This window comes from Mycteria americana, chromosome 11 (assembly GCF_035582795.1).
Source record: "Mycteria americana isolate JAX WOST 10 ecotype Jacksonville Zoo and Gardens chromosome 11, USCA_MyAme_1.0, whole genome shotgun sequence".
Classification (NCBI taxonomy): Eukaryota; Metazoa; Chordata; class Aves; order Ciconiiformes; family Ciconiidae; genus Mycteria; species Mycteria americana.
This window is the reverse complement of record NC_134375.1, coordinates 1,788,465-1,811,847: the sequence shown is the minus strand read 5'-3', so window position 1 is coordinate 1,811,847 and position 23,383 is coordinate 1,788,465. Positions and strand designations below refer to the sequence as shown.

The 23,383-nt window shown below is 38.6% G+C and overlaps 1 protein-coding gene across 2 annotated transcripts in view; it reads right to left on the bottom strand.

Moving 5' to 3' along the window:
• FAM120A (family with sequence similarity 120 member A) overlaps positions 1 to 23,383 on the bottom strand; it is a 57,578-nt gene that overhangs the window by 14,681 nt on the left and 19,514 nt on the right. For both annotated transcript variants that reach the window (XM_075514155.1, XM_075514154.1), the window contains exons 4-12: positions 21,361 to 21,489; positions 20,783 to 20,879; positions 19,573 to 19,673; positions 18,989 to 19,272; positions 17,477 to 17,564; positions 13,939 to 14,163; positions 11,750 to 11,924; positions 3,533 to 3,782; positions 2,072 to 2,186 (exon numbers count right to left, since the gene is read on the bottom strand). In XM_075514155.1, coding sequence (XP_075370270.1) covers positions 2,072 to 2,186; positions 3,533 to 3,782; positions 11,750 to 11,924; positions 13,939 to 14,163; positions 17,477 to 17,564; positions 18,989 to 19,272; positions 19,573 to 19,673; positions 20,783 to 20,879; positions 21,361 to 21,489 — 1,464 coding nt within the window. The remainder of the gene's footprint in view (positions 1 to 2,071; positions 2,187 to 3,532; positions 3,783 to 11,749; positions 11,925 to 13,938; positions 14,164 to 17,476; positions 17,565 to 18,988; positions 19,273 to 19,572; positions 19,674 to 20,782; positions 20,880 to 21,360; positions 21,490 to 23,383) is intronic.

The following is a 23,383-nucleotide window of genomic DNA, read 5'->3' as shown; positions in this document are numbered from 1 at the left end:
TGCTCTTCATACAACGCAGACAGCTGTCATCTTCTTTGGACCTGAATCTCCAGGATTCTGAAAGGCCCAGTAAGCATGCAGGGCTTCCAGCACGAACATCTAGTGAACACCTTGAAAAGGAGTTCCAGCAAACACCTGAATGATTCTCCTGATGGACAGGATCTACATTTATGGTGCTTTTAAGGAATTAGCCACAATGAGGGGTACTCAAACATGCTGTTCTCAGGAGTCTAATACGCTTATAATCTACGTCAGCAGCAATCCAGACCTAAGTGCTGAAGCAAACAAGCAGTCCTGCATGAACTCATTAGGTGTTCATTATAGCTGTCTTCCTCCTGTGTTTCTTCACATCTTTTTCAGCAATGAGGGAAAGGCCAAATAAGTGTCTTCCTGTTGGATTTTATTTATTTATTTATTTATTATTTGAGCTGTTGGCATTCATTCTTTGGTACATGGGAAGAGGATTTTGTTTTTCTGTTAACTCTGCCATTAAGATTGCTAACATGTGAATGCTATACTTGCTGCATGGTAAGTTCAAACAGATTCCAAAGTGGATTCAGTTGTTTTCTTCCCCTTACATTTATTAGTACTTCTATGGCCAAGTGCTGGGTTTCCACGAGCAGACTGATTTGGTTTATAGATTGAGACTGAGAAGTTCTTGCCAGGTTGCTACATGCAGGAATGCAAGCCAGATTCTGCTTGTCACCCACAGAAGAGCAATAGTCACTTGCTGGCTTTGAGAATGCTTTTGCAGACTTGGTATTAGTGGCAAAATATTCCTTAGAAAAGCCTAATAGCTGAAATCTGTGTGAGCTTAATTACTGTTTCTTCTGAGAAGAGTGGTGCTAGGATTGCTGCTTTTGCACCTGTGAATATGAACAAACTTGGGAAACAAGTACCTTCTCTTTGCTGATTAACTAAGGACAGCATGTATCCAGGTGCTGCTGGGAGCAGAACCGGTCACTAGACTTTCCTGACTTGAGCCCTATAGTACCTGAAATGACTTCTTCAACATGAGGTTGCATGATGAAGAGGCGATCAGCATCTCACCTCCTTTGCTATGTTGATCATCAATGCAGACAGGAGATAAGATGGATCACTTCCAGTTGTGCATTCCCTATACATCCTAATACCTCCCGCAGCTTCCAGTTATCAAATACACTATTGGGCTTAAGAGACATTATGTAGAAAAAAGTATCTAAAATTACTTCCATTCAGAAAAATATTTGCTAAAAAAACCCCACCCTAAATTCTACCATTTTATTCAGAGAATTTCATAGCAGGTTCTGAACAAATTCTGAAGCGCAAACAAGGTAAAAGCAAAAACCAAATCATGTATATTTTAGCTCAAAGGTTAGAAGAGGAAATTTCACTGTGAGCATATGAAGGTTGAACGGGGAAATCCCCCGGAGTAAGATGATGTTGCACAGATTGATAGGCATTCTGTATTTACAATAAGGATACCACACTAAACTTCTCTATCAATTAGCTAGCAGTATTTATTTCATATAACACTACTGTATTAGAAAAAAAAAATAGCAACTTTGAGATCTTAACTTTTAAAATCCTCAAAATTTCTACAATTCTGTGGGTATTAATAAACTGTTTTCCCTTTTTTTCTCCTGCATTTTTCCATTCAAGATTATGCAAATCTCTCTCCATTTTTACACTTAGCTGCAAAAATCTTTTGAATGCTGAATCATGAAAAAATACCCAGGTTAGTATTTAAGAACAGCCACACAAGGAATAAGTCTTTTTCTTTTCTTTTTTATCTTTTTAATGGAAGCACATTTGTTTTAAACTTCCAAGAGACAATTACTTAAGAAATTACGAGAAAAGGTTCTGCAGTATAGAATACGTTTAAGATTTAGTTATCTACCCAACTAGTGAAAGAGAACTGATTATCAATCTTTGCAACACTTTAAAATACTAAGATTAATATTTTTGAAAGTATAGGTAATTATGGACAGCTTTTAGTGAGACAGGCACATACACATCACCCACTACAGTTAACAATATGGATCAGCTGGGAATAAATCTCTTAAATTATGAAAGTTGTAGTTAAAATTACCTTGAGTTCCTGAAGCTGGTCAGGTTCATAGAGCTTTGGAGACAATGCTTGGGCAAGAAAAGCATCAAGTTCCTGGCGACGAAGTATACGAACCCCCGGCCACTGTACCATATACCTACAGAGGAAGCCCATAATTATTCAGAAGCTTCCTTTAATAGGAAAATCAAGTAGTATTTTATTTGATCAGAAGTCACCAGAATGCAATAACAAAAAATATTTTTTTTTGTTGTCTAGACTTGAATAGTTAAGAAAGCCAAAACACTAAATAGATTTGAAGTTTAAATTTGTTTAAATTCATATGGAAGAGCTACTGGCTGTGAATAGGTTGTGCAACAGCCTGCTTCCAGTGAAGAAGGGGAGCACAGGCCACCAAAAGAGAATTTAAAATGTTAAGTGGATTCTGATACATCGAAAAATATAATAGTATGAAGATTAATGGTCTTTATAAAAAAGGCTAATAGTAAAAGGACTTTGTGAACATGGTTTCCAGGTAACACACTACTCAGAAATTATCTAGTCAGTGAATATTATGCTCATCAAATCTTAATGAACAACAATTTAAATATGCCACATCACAGGAGAGAAACATGCTGTCCAAATGAATGAGGAGGTCTGCTTTAAGACACCATTTGGACTATTTTTTGTATACTTACTATCCTACAAGGAGAAAACAAAGGCGTTTTAGTGCTCAAAAAGCAAGGCAAAGTACAATAGAACTGAAAACAAATTTACATTTATTGCTCTCAAAAACAGCTTAAAATTTTTGATGTGCAACATGCTAACCTTGGATTCTGCCAGATTTATAAGCTAGTTGTATTGAAATAATCACCCCTTTCCAAAAAGGTAAGCACCTCTCAATTCCTCAGTCATTTTCAATCTGAAAATTAAACAAGTAAGTATTTTGGACCTTGTGACTTTCTCTTTGAAAAGCTGAAGTATAGAATTAATACTTCAACTGTTGGTTATCATCATGTCAACTAGATGAGCAATTCCAACACAGGGAATCTAACCTGGAATCACACCATAGGCAGAGTATCATTCACGTGAACTTTGCATCCTGACTAGCTGCAATGCAGCTGTTCTCTAAAGAACTCTCTTCTGCTTTACAACTTCACCAACACAGCCTCTGAGACCCCAAATGTTATTTTTTACTAAGTTGAAGCCTAGCATTTATTAAGGGTAAACTAATTCAAATGCTAAAGTGGCCTCTTTGCAACACAAGATTTTTTTTCTCCTCCCTTCAGTCCTCTAGAGACTGAAGAAACGTCGAATATACAGCATGCTTTTCAAGACTCACAGCAGCGATGTTCTAAAAAATGAAACAAACTCCTTCTCCTAGTGACGTTGCAAATACGAATTAACACTTTCTATATTCACAGTTTAATACAAAGTTAAATATGTCAGAAAGATTACATGGTAAAACCTTTCCTTCATTCTGTTTTACCTTAAGGTAATACTGACCTTAGTACACAACAGAGCACCATAAGATGAGTGGGCACATTAGTTGGATTGAGCATTGCTGGTGTATCTGATCTCATACAGGCCAAAAATGCCCTCATTCTTCGGTTCTTGTCTTCTACTGCTTTTCCCAGCCACAGCTTCTTCAGATTAGGACAGGTCCATTCCCTGAATGCAAGTGCTTCCACCAGCTCAGGGGTTTGAGGAGATTTTCCTTTGTAAGCAGCCCATTCTTTAATTATCACCGGTGAAACTACAAAATGGCAACAATTGAAAGAAAAAATTCAGAGTTAAAAAGCAGCGTATGTTTAAAACTTTGTATGCAAGACATTTTGATACAAAAAGCATCACTTTGAGATTGCGATAGATACTGACGTTCTGGATTACATTGCCAAATTGGTAAATCAAACATCTTTCAATTGTGATCACTTATGAAGTGCATGCAACCAAGTGTACACTAGGAATGTTACATTAATATTTTCAAATTAATATACAACATAAAGGAACTACATATATTTTTCTAAAACAAACAGCATAATTTGAAAATGCAATTTCCCCCTAAAATACCTGTGTCATTCATCAAAACCTACAGTGATAAATAAAAATAGTACATAAATACAAATATATTCCATACGTGGTCTTTTAAGAACAATATGATCCTAGTGATTTTATTCAAATCAGATTTAAAATGTATGTTATACTTGTTCCTAGTTGTTCAACTACTGCAATGGAATGAGATCTCAAATATGGGTGGGCTTGGGGTTGGGGTTTTTTTGCCTAAAAATTTTACAAAACACTACTTTACATAAGCCTTTCAATTTACTGCACAGAGGTTAGTATTTGTGTCTGCCAAGCTCCCTTGTATCCACATCAAAACAAAGACTGTTCAACTCTACATTGCTGCTAAAGCATCTCCCTTTTTCATGTCTGAAGGCAACCAAAACAGAACACAACTTAAAAAAAAAAAAAAGTCAAGACTGAGCAATGATACCTTTGGCCTTGGAATGACCCCAAGTTTGACACAGCTCAAAATTTGTTTGCACCCTTCTTAACTCAGAGTCCAGTTATGCAGCGTGGAAAGATTCAAGGAACTTGTTAGTGAAGCTTCAGGTTACAGCCCAGAGAGGTTCACCACAGGAGCACAGACCCGCTCTTTCTGCTAGCAATCTTTCTGTTACAGATCCAAAAGAGAGGACTACTGGTGTCAGGATAGCCCTTACAGCCACAAAGTCTCTGTCAGCAATCAGACAGCAGCCTTACAAGTAATTTTATATTTAGGGGCAGGCAAACCATGGCAGAGGTGATGACTCGGATTAAAAAAAGCAGCTCCAGAACATCCCAAAGCACTCCCATGCTTTTCTGGAATCAAACTACTCTAGCATTATAGCTACATTTCGCAGAGCTCACGATAAGTTTTACAAAGGTAACACGCAGCAATGAAAAAAAATATTCTGATATATTTAGTTGGTAGCCTCACTACAAAATCATGTTCTATTTTGGTTGCTACCAGTTTTTATATGCCACCAAGCCATACAAGATGGGCTTTAACAGCCAGCAGAGCTACTCTGTTATTTCTGCACAGCTTATCACACCGGTTTTCACTTCTTGTTTAGGCCTGGGACAGTAAACATGAACAAATAAAAGGATGTATTTTACGTAGGCTTTCAAAGACTTGTTTAATTGCTTTAGGTCTCAGAAGCAAGAGAGACTCTCAGACCAAAACTTCTTAGTTTTTTTGAGGCTGCTATGCAGAACAGTTTAATCTGTTAGCAGTAAAAAAACCCCAAACTGTTGACAATTGACATAAAATAGTAGTTTGTGTTTTGGAGTTCTTTTTTTCTTTCCTTCCACCTCCTTTTGACAATGGAGGCGATATTCCTAGCTACACTCAAGTTTCTCGGTTTGGATGCCCCTCCAGAGGCAAGCAGATGCAAACTCCTTATTCACATCACATTAAGCACCCTCAGACGACCACTTCCTCAGCTTCTACAACTCCGGTAACAGCAGACAACAGCAAGGAAACAGAGCTGTACAGAACACAAATGTTTCACTATGGTTTCCTTCACATATTTCACATATTTCAGCTCAAGCTTAAAAGAAGGGAAAGAATATTTTACGTCTATGTTTTCTACCTGCGATCCTATGTTTCAACATTCAAATTTGGTTCAAAGCTTTTCATCTGGGGATGACAACTTCCACGACCCTGTGAGATTAAGGCCACAGGAAGAGTACCTCAGTTTGCTCTCAAAACATACCGTCTTCAGTAACATGCTACCTGTAGAGGTCACACTGGAGATCCACCCTGGCTTCAAAGTTTTGCAAAGTAATGGTTATTATGGGAAAGGTAACCGTGCTTCTTGCGGAACGGTTTAATACGAAGGTCACTCTAGCGGACGGGCAAACAGTATCCTCTCTAAACGACGGGGATGAGGGGCGATTGCAGTAGGTGACTCTCTTCTGAGAGGTACGGAGGCGCCCATTTGCGACCTGACGCACTCTCTAGAGAGGTGTGCTGCTTACCGGGGGCTCGTATCAGGGACGTCACCCAGAGACTACCAAGCCCTGTGCAGTCCACTGACTATTATCCGCTGCCGTTTCACGTGGGCATCAGTGATACAGCCAGGAGCAGTCAGAGGACTATTACAGAGCCCTGGGAGCAGCAGTAAGGGACTCTGGAGGCCAAGTAGTTTTTTCAGGAATCCTCCTGGTCAAAGGGAAGGGGTCTGAAAGGGCCGGTCGAATCTGGCAAATCAACAAATGGTTACAGGACTGGTGCCACAGCCAGGGGTTCGGCTACTTAGACCAGGGGACTCACTTTGAGAAACCTAGTCTACTAGGAGCTGATGGGGTCCATCAGTCAGAGAAGGGGAAGAGCATCTTTGGTCATAGGTTTGCCAAGCTGGTGAAGAGGGCTTTAAACTAAAGCTGCCAGGGGAGGGGAACCTCAATCCATCCCACTCCTAGCAGTTTGATGCCAGTGCTAGCAATAGACGCCCAGAGCCTGGAGACGTATCACAGGTCAGCAGGAGAGCACCTGAAGAGCAGCACAAAGGAATTCCAGGCACTGCAGCCAGTAAGTCAGCTTCATCGGGGACCCAACTTAAATGCCTCTATGCAAACACACGTAGCATGGGGAATAAACACAAGGCGTTAGAGACCATCGAGGAACCTGAAGGTGCATGAGTTCGTGGAACCTGATGAGATGCATCTGTGGGTCCCGAGGGAACTGGTGGATGAAGTTGCTAAGCTATCCATCTAGCCATAACTATCCATCATATTTGAGAAGTCGTGGCAGTCCAGTGAAGTTCCCACTACCTGGAAAAGGGGAAACATAACTCCCATTTTTAAAAAGGGAATAAAGAAAGACCCCAGGGAACTACAGGCCAGTCGGTCTCACCTCTGTGCATGCCAAGATCAGGGAGCAGATCCTCCTGGAAACTATGCTAAGGGACATGGAAAATAAGGAGGTGACTGGTGACAGCCAACATGGCTTCACTAAGGGCAAATCATGCCTGACAAATTTGGTGGCCTTCTACAACGGGGTTACAGCATTGGTGGATAAAGGAAGAGCAACTGGCATCATCTACCTGGACTTGTGCAAAGCATTTGACACCGTCCTGCACAACATCCTTGTCTCTAAATCGGAGAGACATGGATTTGACGGACGGACAGTGGATAAGGAACTGGCTGGATGGTCACATGCAAAGAGCTGCAGTCAACGGCTCTATGTCCAAGTGGAGACCAGTGAGGAGTGGCATTCCTCAGGGGTCGCTATTGGGACTGGTGCTGTTTAACATCTTTGTCAGTGACATGGACAGTGGGATCGAGTGCACCCTCAGCAAGTTTGTTGATGACACCAAGCTGTGTGGTGTGGTCGACATGCTGGAGGGAAGGGATGCCATCCAGAGGGACCTTGACAGGCTTGAGAGGTGGGCCTGTGTGAAACTCATGAAGTTCAACAAGGCCAAGTGCAAGGTCCTGCACATGGGTTGGGGCAATCCCAAGCACAAATACAGGCTGGGCAGAGAATGGACTGGTAACAGCCCTGAGGAGGAGGACTTGGGGGTGTTGATTGATGAGAAGCTCAACATGACCCTGCAATGTCCACTTGCAGCCCAGAAAGCCAAATGTATCCTGGGCTGCATCAAAAGCAGCGTGGTCAGCAGGTCAACAGAGGGGATTCTCCCCTTCTACTCCACTCTTGTGAGACCCCACCTGGAGTACTGCATTCAGCTCTGAGGCCCCCAACATAAGGACAGCGACCTGTTGGAGTGAGTCCAGAGGAGGGCCACAAAGATGATCAGAGGGCTGGAGCACCTCTCCTATGAAGAAAGGCTGAGAGAGTTGGGGTTGTTCAGCCTGGAGAAGAGAAGGCTCTGGGGAGACCTTATAGCAGCCTTCCAGCACCTGAAGGGGGCCTACAAGAAAGCTGGAGAGGAACTTTTTACAAGGGCATGTAGTGACAGGGCAAGGGGTGATAGCTTTAAACTGAAAGAGGGTAGATTTAGATTAGATATAAGAAAGAAATTATTCACTATGAGGGTGGTGAGGCATTGGAACAGGTTTCCCAGAGAAGCTATGGATGCCCCACCCCTGGAAGTGTTCAAGGCCACTTGAACACTGGGTTCAAGTGGGAATTTGGAATATGGATGGGGCTTTGAGCAACCTGGTCTAGTGAAAGGTGTCCCTGCCCATGGGGGTTGGAAGTAGATGATCTTTAAGGTCCCTTCCAACCCAAATCCTTCTATGATTCTATGAATTACAGCTGTATCAGTTGACAAGTAACTGTAGCACTGTTCACCCAAATTTAGCATTTAACGTAACAGATGAATCTAGGACTTGTCCATATCCACTTATTTCTCCAGGGCATTTCTTACACCTTTGCCAACTCTGTACTGGGACTGCTGCCAAAAACACTGTCTTCCTCAGCTGCTGAGGATCTCTGTCCTTGGAGGAAAATTGTGTGTTTTCCTCCCAGGACTTCCACTTGAAGATAAGCAATGTCTACCCTGAAGACTACATTAGCTACAACGAACACTCAGGATCAGAGTGTCTTCAGCCACATCACAGTGCTAGTTATACTGTTTTTCATACTAAACTCCCTCTTGCTGCTGAACTCCCTCTTGCTGCTAAACTCCCTCTTGCTGCTGATCAGCAGATTTGAATACTCAAACTAGCCTAAGCAACTGCACAATATATTGACATCTGCTTTGAACATTACCCGCGCAACACTTTAAGGTCAATCCAAGTAAAAACGGTCAATCTGCATTAGGATAACCTGCTTGATAAACATGTGAATGCTGTCACAGGCTCTAAAGTCATTAGCAACAGCATCCTGCACGCTCAAGCTATCTGTTAGAGCCCTTGTTGCTAACTACAGATCAGGTGGTTTTGCTATTCTCTCTGCATTTTTTTCCACGAACTGAACGTGAGGTGTGAGGTACCTAATACCACTAGAAGATGAGCTAGCTAATGCAGATTAATCAAGCCTCATTTTTAACCTTATAATCTTTACTGACAGCACAGCTTGAGCTAAGCATGCTTGATTTTGCAGAAGGGCTACTGCCCAAGATACAGGTTTCCTTTTGGCAGAAATGGCATCAGCTGAATACATCCCTGATGGAGAACAGTATATCACAAGGTGGCTAGGCTTAAAGTAACAAACCTTTGGATCCAACCAGGAGTTATGACACCTTGTACCAGTGTGCATTTTTCATCTACACATATGTATTTACCAGAACATGGGAAATAACCCGTTTCAGAGCTTGAAAAGAAGAGCAAGTCTGACACTCAGTTTCCATCTCCTCAGAAGGAAGGGCAGCGCAGCCAATGCTGTGCCCTTGGCAGTAAAAGCACAATCAAGAACTTTGTGATTCAGCTTTTCATATCCTCTGGGAGCAGACATGAGGACATGTACAGCAAAGGCACTACTTAGCAGACAATTATCACTGAAGAACCTCACTCTTCCAACAGACCTGTTGTTTTTTATTGGCTTTTCAACTACATAAAAATAATAATGATTTAAAAGACAGGAAGTCATCCATTTTATGAAAGATCCATTATCTTGCTGTCTATATATTTAGTAGTAATACTGACATGTCAGTTTATTACATATTTTTCATAGCCTCCTATAACCCTTGCATGCAATATACTTTCAAATTATTCACACGCAATTATTATGTTGCCAGCATTATGGTTTGTACAACAAAGATGACAGGATTTTAGATTTTAATATATTCATTAACTCTCTACATAAACCTTAAGGACAATATACATTTCTTTAGAAATTAATTCCTTCATTCTCTTAATTCTTAAATTTTCTCTTAATTGTCTTAATTACTGTGTTTTGTAACTTACTCATTTTTTGAGAGCAGCAAAAAAATTTAAACACTGGAGAATCAGCATCACTAGTTCATTATAGCCTGGGTCCTCAGAAAAGTTAGCAAGGGCTAACGAGTGTGACTAATCGATCTGAGAAATCTGCTCTTGCCACTTAAGACACTATTGTCTCTTCCCATCTTACACAGCCTGCCCAATTCTTGCTACTTTGTAAGAGAGATGACGAAAATAAATGTGTTCCTGGAACGTAGTCCTCTCAAACCATGTGCTTGCATCTTAGCTCAAATCCATCTTTACTAGCATTGTTAGCTTTGCAGTGAAGCAACTAACTTTTGGGCAGACATTTGAATTTTTTTTAAAAAAATTTTTTTTAAAGAACACAGTCAGTCCTAAGATAGAAGTAGGTCAATAGCTGAATGTGTCCTGCAGCAAGATTTGCCGGAGCTCCTGTAACTAAACCAAGTCAGCAGTAGCGTTCTTAGCCTCCATTGAGAATAAACCTCAGAAAAGCAGTATAAATGAAGAGAAAACAGAGATTATATAGGTATCCCCAGTAGCCTAGAGAGAACATTATAGGTTTACAAGATAAAAACATTCTGAAAACTGAAGCAGACCTTCAGCACTCAGCTACTTCACTACTACAAACGTTGTAGTACACTTTTAAGGACAGAAGTCTAATGAGGATAAATGAATACTGCAAATAATGTCACTATTTTAATCCTGAAATAACCTTGTAACCTGAAGTACTACTATGTGGTGTGAGTTTAAAGAATTAAGAAGTTTGTGATAATATGTGTGCTGAGACATTATTCAGGCAGGGTAAATATTAATTCTCACAAAATAACTGGCTAAGATAAGCAGTTTTTCAAACATCGTTGGAAGATTATCATCTTCACTATGAATGTACAAAAACATTTAACAATTGGAAAGAGAAAAGGGAATAAAGTTTACAACCGATTCTTATTTTTATCCTTTTACACATGAAGACTGTGAATGATGCTTTCAAATATCTGATTCTTAAATTCAGTCTAGTGACAGCAGACTCCTATATACAAATACTTCTACTGCTGCTGCCATCCGCTTAATGCTTTACCATTCCTTTAACCTTTATAAGATGCTACTGTAAAGTTCAGTCATTTCCTTGTATGCATTCCATTATAAGAAAAACACCAGAGGTTGAATTTTCTGGAATGACAGCAATTCCTGGAAGCAGAATACTTAAAAAGACAACTTCCAGATTAATATGAAGATTAACATTCATCCCTCTGAATTAGCAAAAGGATCTTTTTGACGAGTCTGTTTGCAAAAGTTTAATCTGTCTTTACCCAGGTCCACCTTTACTTTCATTACACCTGACTTCTGCAGATTTTAAACCAAGTTTTTATATGTCAGTACCTGAAAGATACCGGAGACCTGCAAATTTCACTGAAGTACATTTAATTACACATTTGCAAAGACAGGGTAAGTTAGCATACGCACCTCTCATTTCTGAAAAAAAAAACCCCATGCAAATTTGTATGCATATGCACAGAATAGAAGTGTCCTATAATCAAGTTCTGCCATATACTTCGAAAATGACATCACAAACTGACATTACTTGCCACAAGCCCAATAGCAGCTTGAGCATACATTTTAAAGAACAAACCCCAGAGCTTGCTTCAATATGGTAAATTTCTAGTTCTTAAACTAGTACAGGAAATAAGATTTCAATTTAACAACATCTTTTTCTATTATCCATGGGATCAAATAAGCCATAAATTCCTCCAGCATTAGCTACACTGATGAAATCTCAGCAACTGTTCTCATTCAAATCACGGTACAAATGGATATGAAAACATAGCAAAGGGAAGAGAAATAAAGAATGGATTCTACAGTACATACATTCTGGTGGAAGTCTGTTCTTTCTAAAAGCAAGTCTTTCAGTTTTCTTTCTGCTTTCTGCCAAACTAAACAGGACTCCGTAAACATACTGACGAACTGGCCTATAAAGGAGAGCAGCAGGAGGCAGATCTTTGTTGGCTTCATCTTCTATAGAAACAGCAATTTTGATTTCACCCTTTTGCATGAAAGAAAGCAGAAAAATATGACATGTTATAGTGAACAGAAAGTATTTACATATGCATTGTAACTCAACCCAGCTCTAATATAAATCTCATCTAGTCAAGAAAAATGTGATTCAGCAGTAACGTGGATCTTACGTATGTGAAGGTAACAGCAGAGGAGGATTAGTCTACAATCTACTTGCTTTCCTCCAATGTCTCCAGGCTCTGATTATCCCTGTTGCTCTCCTCTTTCTCTTCTCCGTCACACACCTTTTTTTTTTGTCTGTTAAAAACATTTAAACTGTCCCAGTAGTGAATACTGTAGGTGACATCTTGGAGTGATTACATTAGGATATTGTCAGGTTTAACTCAGACAATGCTACTTTAGGTATAAGGTATGTCTGAAAGGTGTCTCTCTATACGCAACAGCAACATAACCTGGAACACCCCTACGTGCCAACTCCTAAAGAATCCCATAATTATACAGGATATCTACTTTAGGTCCCCTGTGCATACTTGTTCAAAAGCATTTCAGACAGTGGGGAAAGAAAACCAGTCTTAAGTAGTAGTGATTTATTTTTGATGCAGTCATTTCTAGGTTGACTTTTTTTCTCTGTTGGGAGTGGATTTCTCAAATGCAGGCATTTAATTCGTTTCTTCCCATTGTGAGATATGATATTAAATATCAAGTAGTATTTAAACATACTGAGAATATTTGGCTATGCAAAGTATGAAAAAGAACTGGCATCAATAGTCTTCATACGCTTTTTGATTCTTCCCCACTTTCCTTGGATAAAGAAGGGAAGTGCAAGAACGTAACAGCAATACAAGCTATGGTACAAAACAAACACGGGGAAATAGGAAATCTAAAGCTCAACCTTGATGCAGAAACTTCTCTTTTTATGGATTTCAGATCCCTGCCTACTGTCTTTATTGTCCTGAAGCGGATTTTTAAGATGAGTACAAGTTAACAGGAATGTGGACAGTGCCATTTTGCTAGATGCTGTAGAAATACATACATTGAATGGGCTTGATGTATGAGAAGCAGTACTAAGGGTTTTGAACACTAAATGGGAAAACGACTAAAGTTGTCTCGTTCTGGGACTCATCTGTTTGCACTTAGAAGGAACAATGAACTTATGTCTTTTGAGACTAGATTAAGTCAAATAGAGTTGTGCAGGAACACCACTGCTCTGGCTCCTTCCCGGTTCAACGCAAAGCAGACTTCTGCAGCTTCCAGATACACTGAAGCAGACAGACTGCCTATTTCTGTTAGAAGCTCTCCCATTGCTTTTCAAGGTGTCCTCATGTGGCCATTCATGTAGATTTTTCTACTGCTCACACTGAGCAGACAGAGTCCTAGGCTGTGTGAAAATGCTTGCAGCTTACCTGGGATTTGAAGGCTAGCACATTAAATAGCCAAACCAAAAAAAAAAAAAAAAAAAAAGCCATAAAAAATGTTCTGCCAAACTAAAATGAACAAAAATTCAAAACATCATCGAGTTAATCTATAATTACATTTCAGGATTATACAAAAGGGATTTCTATCAGGGCTAGCTACCAGGGATGGGAGGGATCAAACTGGGAGGGAAAACAATGTAAGTATTTTTGAACACTGAAAATAGAAAAGACTTGGCACAGACACCAAAGCACATACGCAGGAGGTTTCAGATGGAAATGGACTCTATATAAAAACACACACAGACATATATAAACGCACATACATAAACATACACACACGCACGTGCGTAGAGATATAAAAATATCATATACAGATACTCAGGAAAAATTAATAATTTTGTAAGTAAACACTTCTAATTACAGTCATCTCATATTTATTGGAACAATGTACGACACCAGATCAGTGATTAGAAAACAGGGGAAAAAAAAATTGTTAGAAGCACTAAAAATGGACCAAAACTCAAAGCATTGAAAAGGATGTAAAATTTATGATACTCTTTAGCCAGAAATGTAAGTGCAATTATCTTTACAGAATCATTATTTCACAGTAATTTTTAAATGTCATACCTTGGTTAGGACATGAAAGATGTAGGGATACATTAACCCCTTCTTGTGCCTGTGTTCTGCCACTCTTAATACTTCAGGTGCTACAGGAGGTAATGGAGGGGTAGTAATATCCATGTGGTTTCTGGTGGGCATTGACAACAGGCATGGGATTTGTGGATTACTGGTTTGATTCCCTTTGACGTCAGCTGCCTGACTTCCTGAAGAAGCACTAGAGGAACCTTCTGCCTATAACAGAACATACAAAATAAAGTGCTTTTGAATGTGTATGGAAACATACCACGAGATCAGCCAAGAGAAACAGCTAACTTCCTTCTTCACCCACAATGAAAATAGTAGATCTTCACATCATGCTGTATCAGTGTGTAGAATACATTATCCAAAGCTGGCTAACAGATTTTCAGAAAATGTAAACTTTCAGCCATTGTTTGCTAGCAGAAGCAAATTACTGAAAAAATAGATATTATGGTAAAGCTTTAACTTATTAACAGTAACAGTAATTATTATTTTCTTTAATTTTTAATTGCACAATACAGAAGGGGGACTGATGACCTCTTAATGAAATGTGAATGACCTCTTAACTAAGTATTTCCAAGATACTACCAACTAAATGCATTAACTGACAGTCACAAAGTCTGTAACTTATCTAGATTTCCATTAACACATCCCTCCACAGTCTGCATTTCTAAATGAAACAGGAGAAACTACCTTGTTCAATTTAAAGATATTTAAAATACAGTGTTTGAACACAAAAGTCTTGTAAGTGTTTTGGTTTTTTTAACATAAAATTCTTTTCTCCGAGAAGATTGTAAAAGAAAGTGGCAGCATTTTCTGACTGCAAGATTAAAGTGGCATTTTATTCCATTTCTAGAAATGGAGTTCACAAATTCATAGGAAAAATATGATGCATAAAAATATACTGTAAACCTCCCAGTGAATAAGCCTTTTGTAAGCATTTACATTGTCTCTCTCAGGTACTACCAAAAAAGTAGAGTTCATTCCTAAAAATCCTTGTCTTCAAAACTGAAAGCTGTTTTTACCTTAAGAGTTCATACTAGTTTTGTGCCTATAAACTATTATAGTAATATTTAAAACTTTTGAGATTGAAATTGAACTTGTTCACTTGATGCTACACCATGCATGACTATTTTCACAATTTGTGTGGAAAATTTCACATGCTTCGTAAGACTCTAAAAGCAAAGCTGAAACAGAAATGGCCAAAGCCATGAAATCCCACAGAACAAGTAACATAAAAAATAGGCCCAAAGAAGCTCAGCTTATTCACTTCAGGCTCTTATGAAAAATACAAACCTGCATGTAAAAACCAGAAAAACCCCACACAACCTCCAAAAACCTTCCATAGGAAGGTGTATATTAGCAAAAACATGCTCTAGCAAAATATTGAAGGGGCAACATCATTTTCAGATTACATCTTAAGCACACAATCAAAGAGGACGTTACTGAAACATCATATTTTAGTTGGTAATCCAGACTTCATTTTATTTATAAAAATGAAAATATACAGAAGAAATGGTTGAAACCTGTAAACCAGAACACTTCTAACACAATATAGTGATACAAAATGTTTTTATAAACACGTGAGCTATCACAGCTCTATTAAATCCATGTTGTATTATAAGGATTTTTGCCCCTGTCTTCTACTTCCCCAACAACTAAAAGTCAGCAGACCACAATGAGAAGTTTACAGAACTGCCCATTACTAGGGGCACAGAAGGAAGACTACAAAAAACCCCGAACAGCAGCAATGCTTTCCCCATTTGCACTTCCCAGGTTCTTCCCGGATCTGCTCCAGTGGTATTCAAACACTTAAGCTGAGGAACTACACAGTTAAAAGTGGGGTTTTTTTTTCTTTAGTGATATACATCCACCCAAATGAGATGAGCATACCTTTGTCATGTATAATCACGCAGTGAGACAACTACGAGCACGGAATTTTGACATTTAAGTCAAGCGAAAAGAGTGTCAAAATTGCTGCTACCTGTCTGATCTATGCTAGATTTTCAGCACTTCAAATTACCTCAGAAATTCACATAGCTCATTCACTTGAAATCTTCAGGAAATATTTCTTTTTTTAATCATTAACATATACCTCTCTAGGAAATGAGTTCATCTACAAAATGTACTCATAATCCTCCCTGTCATGCTCAACAGATGCAATTGTCTTCTCCTGCTGCTGAAGGCTGAAGAAGTGGTTTGATATTAAAAAAAATTAGGCAAGTAAAACTCACAAGCATTTATACATTAAATTGGATGCATTTGAGTTGGACTGCATGCATACATCTACTGGAAAGTTTAATCACTGCTTATACAGCTCTAATTCTGTATGTACGAAGACAGGCAGCCAGACATGCCGTGCAGCATGTCCCACCCGTCCATCGCCCAGCTCCAGGGGCGGCACCACCACCGCTCTGGCTGCACTTCCCCTCCGCTTCCCTCCTCTGCAGGACATCAGGCTGTGCAGCACACACGCAGAGCTGCAGCTGGGACGCACCAGGCTTCATACATGGCCCATAATACAGAGAAGAAAGGAATGTAATAGGTCAAATTAGCATTTGCATATGGTGACTAATCCGCAGGCAGATACAGTTATTGTACGGGGCGTAGTCTGCAAAAATAATAACCACTGATGGATGAAATCATCAGCTTGATATTTTAAGCACAAAGCCCAAGTTTACTGGAATTTCTATGCCAAAGGTACAGGGAAAATGTTCTGTTCGTCTACAGCGTAACTCGTGATTGTTTTCTTTGACACAAAATTAACAGTTGGTGTGCAGTTCCATCGCAAAGACGCAGAGATATCAAGTGCAAATGTTTTGAATATTCTTTCTAAACATGGTTCAAACGTGGAATGCAGAACACCATGCTCTTGATTTGACAATGGTTTTAAATCCTGAAGAAATTTAATAGGATAATGTTAAGTCTTTATCAAGGGCTTAGTTATCCCATCCCTACTTAGTTAAGTAGCAATACATTCTAACTAGTCCCATGGAGCTACTTTAATATGTATTATGTGAAATTCATACTAGGCGGTTATAAAGGACTTTTACACCTCAGCTGAGCTTTAATACACCTATAATGGTCTGTGGCTAACACTGAAATGTGTGTTAGAGCTGTTCTCACTACACTGTAGGTTATATGACATGGACCCTGAACCCACGGACACTTAGACTGCTATACTCCTCAGTAAAAATCAAAACAGTGCAGTACTGTAAACACGGGTAGCAATATCCAAGGATGAGGTTGTTAGCTAAGGAGTAAACAAGTTTATTGGTTTCTTTCTATTTTATATCTAGGATTTTCTAACGTGTCCTATTTAATTTTCATTTTTATGTATATGTAACAATATTCCTTGGAAAACGTCATACTGTACTTTAAAGCTGTTGTTTTGTAATTCACAAAAAGCTGTAAAAGTTTACACTAAATCCTACAGATCAATATTGAAAATCCTACTCAGAGTTTGCTGTAAAGCTTTAATACAAAATAACAAATTGTGATGTTTGGAACTTAAGGAAGGAATTACCTTTGTTTGGTCTCCCAGCTCCCCACGCGTCTGACTTTCTGACTGGGTTCCTGTTTTTTCCCAGCCTATTTTGTTCCCACTGACATGGCTGAAGGACAACATAAAGAAAAACATAGTATTAAAGTGCTGTTTAAGATACAATGGGATAAATCCTTGGTGACTGTTATTGGAACTATGGGCCAGAGAGGAATCTGACTGTAAGGGACGCTATGTATTAGAAATGTCAATTTGTAGGAGCCTGGAAGAGACTTTAATACCGACATTTATTCATTTATACCATGTCAACACTTGGATTGTGTTTAAAAGCTGTATATTACAATGACTAAATAATGTTCATGCAGGAAAAATTCTTGATTGAACTTTAAATATTTGTCACTATGCCAAGTAATTTCCCTCAATTAGAAGACTATTTCTACAAACTGTGATATAAATGACACTATCTAGATTTCAGTTTCTAAATTTATTCAAAATGTATTGCATAAAATGCATAAGGCAACACTACAAAAAATGCTGAAAAATATTGGTTTTTCTAAAACAGGTACATTTCCAGTTCTCCACTGCATGGAAGCCATGCAAACTTATTTGATTTACTAAGCAAAACACATGATAATATTTAAAGTTGACAGACTGCATCAAAAAAACCCCAAAGTCCAAGCTGTTATGTATAGCTGTAGATATGTTCAGAATTTAATACCAAGTAGTAACATACTTACGCTATTGTACACAACCCCAAACTTTCAGAGGCAATCACAGACCTGCTAAAGCCCCAGGCTTTGATTCTCACACAGTAAGCCACTACACCTAACAAGACAAAGGTAAACACCAACTGCCTCTGTTCAAATTTCCTTTTTGTAGGTCAGCAAGCAGTAATTAAATGAAAGTCTGCACAATTTTATTGCCAAGGACAGACATATGATCTAGCGGAAGTCAGAAATACTTCTGCAGTAAACAAGGCACATTAGGAGGAGAGAGCAAAAACAACTTCACTGCTGCTTTGTTCCACGCGTAGCCGGTCAATGAGGGCTCTTCAGTCAGTGCCCTAAATGGTGAATTCCTGACATTCACACCAGGTTTCTTCACAAAGCCACGTTATCCCAAAATTTTAGAAGTGTAAACACTACAAATTCAGTGAAGTTTCATAGTTTTTAGCTACTGAAATTTTAATGAATTATACTGTGAAGTAGGAATATTTCTTTTACACAAAGTAAAGAACTCAAAGGCTTTATGACATTTACCAAAACCTCACACTCTCCTCCTTTCAATAAAACATAAGGGCAGAAGTGGAAAAACACCCAGCATTATTTGGTTTTGGATTTCTGCTTGTTAAGGAACAAGGCGACTAGAGTGAACCATGGATACGTTTGCAGTCATAGTGACCTAAAACTGTTTTCTGAAGGTCTATCATATCACTAATATGCAGATTTCTTACTTTCAGGATACTGGTGAACAATTTTAAAAATAAATTTATCTTAACAGAAGCCAAGTAAGAAAACACCCTCATGAAAAACTTACTTCACTGCACCTCCATTGCCTTCATCGTTGTCGGAGGACGAAGATGTAGAAGAGGCAGGAAAATAGGTTGAATCCACATGATTAGAGCTCCCACTCTGAGCTGGATTTATTGGAGAAGATCGTTCATACAATGGTGTATGTTTTCCTTCGTGAGGAATGTTACTGTAGTTGTTCTGCTCAGAAAGACTTTTTCCACCTGTTTCCAAGGTGATGGCTGGCTCAGAGAGACTATATGGGTATGGACCCTGACCTTGGGCCCCACCCTGATTAGACATCTGCTGGGCCTAAAATAAAGTGATCTTTCTTAAGTGAAGGTAACAAAAAGGCTTTTATTTTAAAACAAAATACATTATTTAATCAAGTAGCATTTTCCAAATGTACACATTAAATCTCAGCCATCTTGGACATCCACAAAAATTGTTCTACCAGAGTCGGTACCGTCACTATAGTTCCAGTCACTATAGTTCCAGACTTAATCAGGGAACGCCCATGCCAAAGAGTTAGATATACCTTTCCCACCTAGAGTTTAATTTGATGAGCACAGCAGGTTTCTCCCAAGGAGAAGGGCAGAGGGCTATACTTACCACAGGTTTTGCTTGTAGTGAGGTCTGTGGAATGTTAAGCATCTGAGAAGGAACATATGGTGGCACTATCCCAGGCATACCAAACTGATTTGGTCTGGCTGCTGTATTGCAAACAGGGAGGAGGGAAAAAAGAAGGAGGGGAGGGAAAAAAAAAAAAAAAAAAAAGGAAAAACCCAAACACTCATTAAAACACTCACTATTTGACACAAATGTTACTCTTTTAATCCTTTTGCTTCTATGGTTTATTTATTCTTATTCTGTTAGCATTACTGTTTTCTAGTATGCCTTTAAGTCAGTTTTATTCATTTTTGCCTTTTAATAAAAATACCTTGTAGCTTGTGAAGTCTATTTTACTTGTCTCACCTTCTCTCAGTTCTTTGTATCTCTCATTACTGCACATTTCTATTCTACCTGGGAATCAAAGGAAGCTTAAAAGAAAAAAAGCCCAAGAGATGTCATAATGAAGAAGCCGGCAAAAACAATGTCGCACAGACACATAATTGCTGGCACTTTCTATCATTTGAATACTTGACCTACAGTAGCCTTAATGCCCTTTAATGCAGGTCTTTGAATGTAAAGAAAGACACCCCATCCCCAGATAAGGAGAAAGAAAAATCTGTATTAGTATTCCAGTGTGGTAACTGAAAATCTTTAGAAGATTTCAGCTCAAATTATGTTTTTGTGTTAAGAATGAGGTGTATGTAGTAAATCCTGTGATCGTCCAGTTAATTTGTAAGCCTTGAGAATAATCTGCAATGCCAGAACAATTTGTGGCTGCAATTTAAGCAGGTATGTTACATCAAAAAATCAAAGAGTACAAAGGGATTTCTAAAACATGTCAGGTAAGACCAGTGAGAAACAGGAAATATGTTTTATGGAATAGAAATAGGAACTGTCTTCATGATTAGAATCGGTCACCAGATTTCAGTTGTTTACAGCACCATACTCTCAAGTGTCCTAATGCTAGAACTGATGCAGTGAAGGCTAAGAGGAAAATCAGTCCAGGTTGTTCTCCTCTTTTGGGGGAAAGAACACAACCTCTGCATGTATCCTATGAAAACCTTCTTTTGAAACCTCATATTCAAGGGTCAATGAAAATTACCAGAGAATATAAACATTTTTGTAAGATCTTGCTAATAATAATATTTCTGATTTAGGGTTATGCCAGGTTTTAGTTAAAATGAAAAGCCTTATTTCTTTAATTACTTACCTAGGTAATGTGGTGGATGAAATGGCATAGGTTTATTAGTTGCTGAGTAATAAGCAACTGCTCTCTTAAATCGAGTAACTTTGTCATCTGTTCTAGACTAAAATAAAAAAAAGATCTGTCAAGAGCAAATCCAGGCATGTCATCTATAGGTCAGCACTCTGTACTGTAGAGCAGCTAACATATACCATATCACATACAGTATTAACGCCCGTGGACCTTTGAGGACTATAGCACTACTCCAGCACAAGAAATATTATGTCAGTCCATGTAAGGATAAAGCTTTAAAATACTATCTTCGTGTACCACTGATTCTCAATGACAGCACACAAAGCCAGACTACAAAACCCCTTTGGTTATCAAGAATTTAACTTTAAAGCACTGAAAGTAAATGCAGTACTTTTGCCTTCGGAAAGTGTGGAAAGTGAAAATAGGGTACCTAAGACACTGCATATACCAACAGACTCCTACTATCAACTGATGCAAAACACTATTTTTATAGAACGCAATTCTTCAACACAAATGTATAGCACAATAGGTTTTAAAAAAAACCCAAACCAGTATTTTGCTTTATACTTTACCTGTGAATGTTGAAAAACATCTTTTGCTATGGCATCCAAATCAGTGGTGTCCTGAATGTTACGGACGTAGTCAGCTACAGCTTTGATCACTACGTCACAAGGTGGTAAAACTAACTGGTGAGCACGTACCTATGCAAACAAACATACATACCAGTATGAAATAACAGGGTAGGCTAAGATACTTCAGTTACACAGCAGAGAATTAAACTGCTTATTTATTGAAAATATATTCAACAACTTCCATGTTGCCAGTATCTAAGTATTTTGGGACCTTCTACCTTGTTTTTAAGACTTCACCTTAAACAACGGCTCATATGTTTTTCATCTACAGTATATTTATACATACGTGAAACCTCACCTCTATGTAAATATTTGCTGGTTAAATATCAGCTCCAACAACAAACAAGGTCAACAATGCTAATTATTTCACTGCTTTCTAGTTGGACATTTCCTCTAGTGCAAAATGCTTTATCTAATGTGGATACATCCATTTTATTTATATATATACACACATATATATGTCAGAAAATATTTTATTTTGACACAGTTTATATTCTGAATGTAAAATGCTATCAGAATTATGAAAGAGATCCACTGGGAACAGGAAGATCTCTGTGTACACAGAAAAGGTAGGATTTGAAAAACAAATGGAGAAAAGGAGTATCACAAGGAAACTTATTTTCAAGATTCTACAAAAATTGGTCTAAAAATTTTTATTTGAAGATTACATAGTTTAATAATTAGTGTTTTCAAATATTGTATATTTCATTATCTGTAGTAGAATATACTCATACAGCTTCACATTATGTATAACATCTCAGGCACAAATTTATTTTTCTTTTACATTATACATCGACAAAATGATGTATGGATTTCTCTTGTTGCTATCATGTGAGCATAGTTACTTTCTTTCAAGCATTTCAATATCAACACAGTAATAGGGCTGGTTACTCTTTTGCAGACACAGAGGAAATTCTTAAGATAATTCCACTGATAAAATAGTTTCAATATTCCAGCATTAAAATAATTGATGTTTCACCATCTAATGACAGATGTGTCTGACCTCCCATATTCACCAACTATTTTAAATGGATGAGAAACACACGCTTAAATGCATGCTAAAAATTTCCCTTGAGTTAATGACCTGAGCCCATACAGACCATAGATTTGTCTACAAATCAGAGTCCATGGTACAGTCTACTCAAGATGTTAGGAAAATGATGAATTCCCATTGATTCACTGCTCACTGACTCAGGCCATGGGTTTGAAAAGGTAAGAATCACTCTGGACTTGGTAGCAAAAGACCTCTCTTTGTAGTAAGAAGAAAGAGCTGGAAGAACTTTGTGGGGCGACGTCCAAAGCCCCTACAGACAAAACTCCTGCAGCTCAGCGACTGGCATGCAGATGGACATGCTGTATGACTCGGTTCTTTGGCCTGATCCCTCCTTGTGTCCACATGGAGCAAGGAGGGGAACTGGACAGTCCTGGAAACCCTCGACTTCCATCTCAACACTCTCAATAGGCTCCTCCTGAAAATAAACTGAGGATTATTCAGCATATGATTATGGGAATTACTGCTTTTACATGCACAGCGTGATCCTATATGGGGTATAGAAACTTCAAGTCAAGCAACCATCATGGACCATTGCGAAATTAAAAGCAGTGAGTGGTGCTGCTAGCCGGGTCTGAAGAACTACTCAACCACAGGCAGCTTCTGTTACTTTCCCTCTGTGCTGCACAACGCACACACTCAGAGAGGCAGGAAAGAGGTCTCCAACTACGTGTCCTAAATTTTAGAAGATGCCTGAGGAATTCCTAAAAATTCTGTCTGGAACCTCTGTACAACTCTGGAGCACTCTGTCCGTGCCTATGGGGCAGCTAGGTTTTTGCTTTTAACATACTTTAATCTGCCTGTTTGCAAAATTCAGTGATTCAAGACTTGAGAGATCATCATTATTATTATTTAACAGTTCTATTTTTTAAGATATGAGAAAATGTGAAAAATCTTTATGCTTGCATTCTA